The sequence below is a fragment of the Solea senegalensis genome, linkage group LG5 (genome assembly GCF_019176455.1).
Source record: "Solea senegalensis isolate Sse05_10M linkage group LG5, IFAPA_SoseM_1, whole genome shotgun sequence".
NCBI lineage: Eukaryota > Metazoa > Chordata > Actinopteri > Pleuronectiformes > Soleidae > Solea > Solea senegalensis.
The window spans coordinates 13,858,616-13,867,408 of record NC_058025.1 but is presented as its reverse complement, the minus strand read 5'-3'; the positions used below and the strand labels follow the sequence as shown (position 1 = coordinate 13,867,408).

Here is an 8,793-nt window from a genome sequence, read left to right as displayed (position 1 = left end):
ATGAAGGGAATAGAAGAGGAGATGAAGAGTGAACAGTTTAGACAGAGATGCCAACAAGCCCCTAGAGGAAGGGATAGCCTTAATCTGCACACTGTGCATGCATGTGGATCACTGTTTGATCTGCCTGGAAACATGTATGTTTGTGTCGTATGTGTGCACACGGGCTTGTGTGTGTGTGTGTGTGTGTTCACTCGTGTATGTTTATTCATGTGCTACAACGCAGAGATCTCACAGAGGATTATTGTTGTGTAGGGATGTGCTCGCCTAAATAACCCATTTATGGGTTCACTTTTTATGTTTACATGTCAGCACAGCATGGAGATGTACAAATCATATCTTTTTTTAACATGTACTGTATGTAATTCTGCTCTCTCCTGACCCTGTATCATCCTTTTTTATGATTATGTAAACAAGCGGTGATATGTAAGCCAAAATAAATACCAATGACACAATGAAAATAAAAAACACATACGAGTCGAAGAAGAGACGCACGAAGAAGAGATGAGTCAAATGTACACTGACTCTGACTGTATAAGCCACATGTTAAGCACATTAAGCTCGAGTCAGAGAGAGGGATTAGAGAAAGATGAAAGATGAAAGTGGTCCTGCTCACCGACTCTGCAGCACTCGACAAAATGACAGATGTAAGCGGCAAGTGGGAGCAAGCAGCAGCTTTGAATTCAAACTAAAATGAAAACTTGTGACATGGCAGCAGCAGCAGCAGCAGCAGCAGCAGCAGCGTAATGCGACGGACCACACGCCAACGTACAGTATGCATTGTATGTTTAACGCAATGTCTTTGCACATGTTACAGAGCAGATTTATGCACACACACACAAAGTATTCCACAAATCATACTAAAAAGTTATGTAATAAATACAAATGTCCACTAACAATAGACACAACAGTACAATAACAATAAATGTAGTAAATGTATGGTGATCATTTTTTCATAAATGAGAAGTCATGATATGGTAATCAGCAAGTAATAGATTGGGGTGACGGTAGCTCAGGGGTAGAGCGAGTCGTCTTTCAACTCAAAGGTTGTGGGTTTGATTCCAATCTCCACTAGTCTACATGGACGTGTCCTGCCAGTGAGTAAATGGTTATGAAAGATGAGTAATGTGCACATAGATGTGCTGTGTGAATGGCAAAACCATAGTGTAAAGCAACTTTGAGTGCTCGACTAGACCATTTATTAATAGATATACCCGTGGGGCAAAATAAAGGCTTAATTTCAACATTCTAATATATTCATTATCAATTTTGCAAATGTTTTAATGTGGACATAACTTTGGAAGTAACATGGTTTTAATATAATATACATTTTATTGCCATATAATTAACCCTTAATGCTCATACGGCAATAGTAATTATAATATAATTATATTTATATAATAATATAATAATAATTTGCCATGGGAATAATACACAACTCCTTATATGGACATCCTGGGGAGTGTGTTTATAGGTTACATATTCAGGCTTTAAATAATGTGTGTGGGGGGGTTCGTCTTCTTATGTGTTTTGAGTTATTTGACTTGTTTTCCTTTTCTTTATGTTCATAAAAACAAGCCAAGTGAACTTTGAACTGTGACGTATTTCCTTCACAGTATTGCAGTCTTAGTGCACAGTGTTATTGTTTTAATGTATGTTTGTTGCACTTTCTCATCCTCAAAGTGACAATTTGTTGTTTCCCCCGTGTTTCACTTCATGCCATTCGGAAAAAAATGACCTTGTCTTGATGGAAAAATATATCACTGGTGCGAGTTTGCACCAGTTCGACACTGCACATGTCAATGACTCAATTACTATCGAACCATTGCAGCTGGTGATGGACCTGCACAAGAATCTCCTGGCTAAAAGATGGAGTTGGCTGTTGGCTCCATGTGGAAAGAGGTCAATTATTATTGAGTGGCACTGACTCTGTGTACTCTGACACAGGAATAAGTTGGAGATCGATACGCCACAAGTTACATAGGGATAAAAATGTTACATCATTGGTATTAAAGCGTATTTCCCATAGGAGGATGACTGATTTTTTTTATCCCGATTAAACACAAAACTTTTATCGTCTGACCGTTTAGAGATGGGGGAACATGGGATGCATTTACCAGTTGTTGAATGTATGTAACTAACTTTTGTAAGAAGTGACAATTCTCATCATTTATGCAGTTCTGTCGTAATTAAGGCTCATGTTTACAGTCTTTGCTCAGGATTGTGTAATTCATTTATTGGCAGAGCAATTCATCTTACTTACAGATGACTTATTGTATGATATGCATTGTTTGTTAATGGGTTTTAAAGAATAACACAGATACGTCTGCTGAAGACGACCAGACATCCACCTACTGCTCCGGTTTCAGGCACAGTTGTTACGTAATGTGGCAGCATGTGAGTCATACAGGGAGTTATGGTTATGGTATAGAGCTTTAAATCACGTAATGCATGTCTTAAGCCTCTTTAGGGCCTGACTGGGTTTTTATTAACTACCACACAAGGGAATAATCTGGGTTATACATTAAATGATGTGGAAAAAAACAGGTCATAACATGCGCTTCGATAAGTGGAATGATTTTCATTCAATAACAAAAGAGCACTGTTGGGTATTTGCTTGTAAAAAAAACTGTGAAGTTATTATGAGAAAAATGATTTTATTAGGAGATTTGGTAACAATATAGTAATAGAAACGATCTATCAACTACAACTTGGGCAATCTTGATCACAACATTTTTTATTCATTAGATTACATTACAGCAAAGGAACAGGAGTACATGTGGTGAAGTGGTAAATATAAACAAAGCGAAGTGGTGAATAAAGTTTAATGTAAATATGTGTATAATAAAAACATTATCTCCACTCTTCTATATTTATACCTTAATCTTAAAAATGTATGTGCGTTCATGTATAAAGACCTCAAATTATTTAAAGTGCAGCTCAGGTCTGTAAAAGTGTTCCAGTTCATCTCTCATCCATATTAAATATGATAGAACACACAGATGAGACTGCATAATGCAAATTTACCTCATACACTTTACACATATAGGGCAGGAGGCCATTGAAGAGGAGAAAGTAGATAATTGTAAGAAAACAGTATAGAGTTTTCTGTGATTCGGCGGAAACATATTCTTTTCACGTCAGGTTCACGCCAGCACTTGGACCATTAGGAGAAAACATGTGATGACGAGAAGCAGAAGATTTCCTTCACCCATCTGAGCACTATCATTGACTTCATCTGTTGTCAGATAAATAGCTCCTGGTTTTCCTGAAAAGAAGAAAGTCAGGACAATAAATAAAAAAACAACAACAACAAAAACAACATTTTCTCTCTAAATGTATTATTGATTTGTCACTCTGCTTCACCTACCTCTGGTCAGAGTAACGGACTTGACATTAATCCAGAAAACTGTGCGCTGCTGAGCTATGGTGGCCCTGGAAAAAACAAGGTAATGGCAAAGTATTATGTTTTTACAGTGCCAGCAAATGTCACCCATTCATACATTTTTACTATTACAGAGATAAAATAGCAAAGACCGATTGATTGCTTTGAAGTAAAGTACGTTGACTTACATGAAGTAGATAGGGCTTGTGGTGTTGGACGGCGTCCATCTGTATACAGTGGTGTTACCTTTCACGTTGGTGTTGGAATGAGTAACAGCACCTTGTGGATTTCCGCTGCACTGTGAACATAAAACATTTACAACATTTCTTGGCTCTCTCTCGTTAATTCCACTTTCATCTTGCTTGCAAAATTGTCATGAAAAATTCATCGTCGATTGAGAAGGATTCTTAATAATGGCAAACGAGATGCTATAAGTTCTGTTGTTTGTGTTGTGTAGCTCTAGAGTGACATCATTTTTCTACGCTGCATTTTAACATTATGTTAGAAGTACTAAGTATAACGTGCCACCAAAGGGAGTCACCTGCAGAAACTTGGTGTCTGGAGGAGGAAGCATCCAGGTCCCCAGAGCCTCGGTGCTGCCTTTTGTTCGAGCCTCCAGAAGCACACCTCTGTACTCCGGTCCAGTGATGGTCACTGCAAGAAAACACGGCAGAGCAGATGATGCTGCTGTGATGAACCTCAACATGCAACACATTAGGAGTTCCATAAGAGTTCCATAACCTCACAAAATGCCAAGCCCCTGTCCCCTGAGCAAGGCATCTAATCCATCATTGCTCCCTGGGCACAGATAAGTGCTGCCCACTGTTCATTACTGGTGTGTAAGAAGGATGGCTTAAATCCAGAGGACACATTAACTATCATAAATTGGTGTGTGTGTGTGCAGAAATAACTCATTCTAATTCTGTCATACAAGCATGGGTGAATTGTGTCCATACAATGTCATCTGCTGTAAAATTAAACTTTTCATTTATATATCAAAACTTTGCTATCGTGTCTGAATTTAAGAAATTTGACATTCAGACATCACAACATGAACACAGAGGTGAGTATAAGACGCGAGCATGTGACACATCCAGTGACCTCAGTGTTCACCACGACGTAATGCCACAGAATATGATGTATTAATAATAGAGATGTTTTCTTATCTTTCAAACGTGACAAGTCAAATAACAACTATACCCATATTACCAATAAAAACAAAGCAAAAAACTACTATCTTTATGAACGGATAAGTAATAATAGCTTGAGTGTTTGCATCGTCTTACCTGTAATGGGCTTCCCCGGATTAAATGTCTTGGAGTTGGTGAGAAGAATATAGGGAGCTGGTGAATGCTGAGGCTTTACCCCAGTGTGGCGAGGAATCATATCCTCGCAGGCACCAGTCGGAGCACCGGAGGGATAACCACTGACCAGACCGAGCACTCCAAGTGCCAAGACACCACCCAACACCCGCTCCATGAGGCCAAATGACAAAGTGTCTGCTCTGCACTGCAAAATCACTGGTGTAAGATGATCCAACACAAAGTTGCTGAATCACACAACCAATTTAATGAATTCATTTCCCTGGTTATTCCTTATCTAACCATAAAATGTGCTTTCACATGGTCTCTCTTAATCATCGGTTTATCAGGCTTTGCATGGGAGCACATGATCGCTGCTGTTTATTGTGAAACTTCAGTTCAATTGGTACCGGATTAAAGGCAATTCCAAATAGTCAAGAGTAGGAGGGCACACAATACAATTACTTCAGTGTTTATATGTGTATATGCTGTGTATATAGACGTAAAGCGATGGCTGTGAGGCAACAGTGCTAACCACTGCAGCGCCGTGCATGAAATGTGCGCGAAATGTTTCATATCTGCTAAATGTCTCCGAGGTAGTTCTCAGAAAAGGGATTTCAATGGAAGTTCTGTCGTTTACTCACATGTGCGTAAACGATTAGTTTCTCTTTTGCTGTCTTTTTGTAAGAAGGACAAAGCAAGTGTGGATTGAACTTAAACTTAACCAGATAGAATGATACAAAACAAAAATAAAAAAGTAGGACAAAATCATGGTTTATGGCCAACATCCCGGTCAGTCCAACACTTGATTTTTAGCACTTCATACATTTTCTCACACAGTTTATCATATAAAATAGGTCAAACTCATGGGAACTAATGATACTGACACCAATCTTATTTTTGGGCAAAACTAAACACTGCATTCCCCTGCCTTCTTCCCCCTCAATAAAGTTTGTTCTGTGAAGCTCTGAATGTGGGAAATGCCAATCCAAATAGAACATTTCCTTGTATGGTAATCATTTATCAAAGTTGATATGAGCAATGGTTTTACAAAGACAAAAGTCATGTGACTTTAGTTTTCCATCTATGTCCACAACGGAAAGCTTGAGCCTTTTTTGAGTTGAACAACTCAGTGGAGACACAACAACCAGCGGACAGTGTAGCAGAAGTCCCTGAATATAATTATATGACCATAAACATGAATTATTCTTTGATTTAATTCCATTACTCACTGTACAACAACATGAGGACAATTGGTGCAATCAGTATTCGTCCTAATTAACAGTTGATTCATTGTGGTATTGAGTCAGAAATCACAATCTAAGTGAGAAGACTGTCCTCCTTTTTAGGTGATATGGATTAGTCAGGATTTAAATGGGTTATTATTTTTTGTAATGTGCTTTTTCTATGGCACTCAAATGAAGAACGAGACAATGGATGAGGATTAGTGTTAGGCAACTAGCATTAATAACAACAAATGGGAGCGGCATGATAAAAACAAAATTATGAAACATTAGTCATGATGTTATGGAGTGACTTGGATATTTCACGTTGACAAGATAGGGATGACCTCAATAGAACAAAAATGATTTCATAGAAGTGATGTAGCACTGTCAAAGAAGGAGACATGTAATCATATGATGTACTGTAATACTCACTGTACATACTTCATATTTATACATACTGTATGCATCTAGCCAGAGATGGAAAGTAATGAATTACAAGTTACAAGTTTTTTTGGAATGACTGTAGTTACGGAGTAAAACATTTTTGGCCTAAATTTAAAAGAAAATATAGATACTTACTGGATACTTTGGCAATGATTGATGAGGACATTATGTTTACAGATTTTATTTTGTCAGCGCTTTAATTTGTAAAGAACAATGTCTTTTGTTTAAGAACTGTTTGCTCTTTGATTACGAACAATGTGAGATTTGTGTCCCCAGTCCTTTTTGCACCACACAAAAAAGAACGCTATCTTTATTAAAAAAGTAACCAAGTAAATACTGGGTAAATTTTACTACTTTTTTTTGAAAACTAATTTTTACTTGTACTCAAATAAAATGTTATCAAAACAGTGGTACTTTTAGTCGAGTAGAATATTTCAGTTCTCTTTCCACCTATACGTTCATGCACACACATAATTATCATACTAGAGTATTATGCCTGCACTTACTGTGTACATTATATTTATTCTGTTACTGCTTATGCACTTGTGTGGCTAGATACAATTCCACATTTCATTGCCTCGGAACCCTGACATGCAATGACAAAAAAGTTGAATCTAAATCTAATCTAATGTTGACCAAATGTCACTTGAGCATGAAACTCTAACCTTTCCCGCACAGACAAATATCCTCTCACAGTTCTAGGCTATAGGCTCACACACACAGTGAAACAGGGACACAGCTGTGTGTGTTTGTGGCATTCTTTCTTGCATTGTGTGTCAGGGGAGACCGGCAAGAGAACGGTCAATTAAAAGTCAATAGAAAATTCCACAGAGCGGCACAGTCACTGACATAGTTACATGATGATGTTGCTGAGAGCAGTGAATTAAAGTCAGTTGATGTTCTTCTTTCTAAACCAAACCAGGAAGTGAACATTGATCAGGAGAATATAACAATACAGTTGTCAAGTCAAGCTGCAAAAATGGATCTTGTGCAGTAACTTGTACGACATAAATGTAAAGTTGCATGGATGTTGTGAAGGAGGACGTGAGGACAGCTGGTGTAACAGAAGAGGACACGAGGGAGAGGACAAGATGGACAAGATAAAGAAGAAGAAATATAAACGTGAAGAGATTCCCCCACAACATGTACAGATAGAGCGTTATTTAACCTTCAACTCAGGCAAACCAAAGCTGTTTCAAACAGGAACACAGTGTTTCCAAAGCCGAATAGAAAAACACAGTTAAACAGTTTGATTGAAAAGACCTTCAAAGAGGGCAATCGTGCAATAAAAGTAAAAAACGTTGACAAAAATACAGGATTGTGATGTGCCTCTTTGTGTGCAGACCAAACATTTACGGAAAATTGTGCTCTTGAGGGGTTTGTGGTGTGTCTTGTGTTCGTACAATACAACACGCACAAAACACTTCATACGCTATTCATCATGGCTTTGCTGTCGTCGTCCTCACGCGGTTTGCGACATTTCAACACAACGTGACATAATAGATCTGACATGAAAGAATGGCGAGTATCGATTGCTTCTTGTAAACCACTGAAGTCATTTCTCCACTTTCACATTCCTGATTCGTGCCACAACAGGGTGGTTTGTGAGCTATTTTGAATTTGAATTAGAATTATTTTTTCCACTTAATTTGATATACTTTTTTTTTCACTCCAAATAACCAGCATTGGATTGCAACAGAATAATTGTTTTGACAACGTTTAAGATATGAGCACCTTAAAAACACCCTGTAAAAAAAAAAAATCTGATTTCTCATTGAATGATTTCTTGTGAATAATGTAAAGTGTGAGGACACAGAAATCATTCGACTGCGATCTGCATTGAATATAGCACTGCCTCTCCTTTAACACCATAAAATATTGGAAGATTTGCCTCTATCTACAATAAATACTATAATTCTGCTGCCCTGCTGCCCAAACTCAAACAAAACATTTAATTAGCTTGTCTATTTTGGTTAGTTTGGTTAATTTACAGTCCAGTGAACCTCACTTGCAGTAGTTTCACAAATCAAATGTCTTATTTCATCTTGCAGTGTATGGGAAATGGCAGTTGTTACATTTCCTTGACCATAAATTGCTCATTTAAAAAGTTAAGGCTCAAGTATTTGTGTGTGTTGTGGTTTTGTGTACAATCCCGGTCTCGTTTGCACTCGGGTCAATTTGGATCATCCGTCTGACCTCACTAATAAAGTGGTCAAAAGAAAGCTCAAATCTAACCTTTAAAGGTTTAAACCGATCAAACAGATCATAAATCAACATATTACTACGTCTTATAGATACTTCCTCTGTTGCATAAACTCCATAGTCAAAATGAGATACATATTTTTACAGACAAACTCAACTAATCACTCATTCATACGACACATGGCGTTTTAAATTCCATAAACAGATCTTTGGCCAATGAAGTGTCATCACATGTGTG

At 37.7% G+C, this 8,793-nt stretch overlaps 1 protein-coding gene across 1 annotated transcript; it reads right to left on the bottom strand.

Moving 5' to 3' along the window:
• Positions 1-2,716: 2,716 nt before the first annotated feature.
• LOC122769870 (putative defense protein Hdd11) lies at positions 2,717-4,958 on the bottom strand. The gene is made up of 5 exons (XM_044026748.1): positions 4,669-4,958; positions 3,924-4,036; positions 3,571-3,680; positions 3,368-3,432; positions 2,717-3,265 (listed from the first exon to the last, which is right to left on the bottom strand). Exons 1-5 carry the CDS (start codon positions 4,859-4,861, stop codon positions 3,144-3,146), a joined length of 603 nt encoding a protein of 200 aa, XP_043882683.1. The 5' UTR covers positions 4,862-4,958; the 3' UTR covers positions 2,717-3,143.
• Positions 4,959-8,793: the final 3,835 nt, after the last annotated feature.

Coding starts and splice junctions, on each gene's coding strand:
- LOC122769870 (XM_044026748.1), bottom strand. CDS start 4,861: ATGGAGCGGGTGTTGGGTGGTGTCTTGGCACTTGGAGTGCTCGGTCTG. Junction 4,037..4,668: donor TCCGGGGAAGCCCATTACAG/GTAAGACGATGC, acceptor GTTTTCTTGCAG/TGACCATCACTGGACCGGAG. Junction 3,681..3,923: donor CAGACACCAAGTTTCTGCAG/GTGACTCCCTTT, acceptor TTATGTTCACAG/TGCAGCGGAAATCCACAAGG.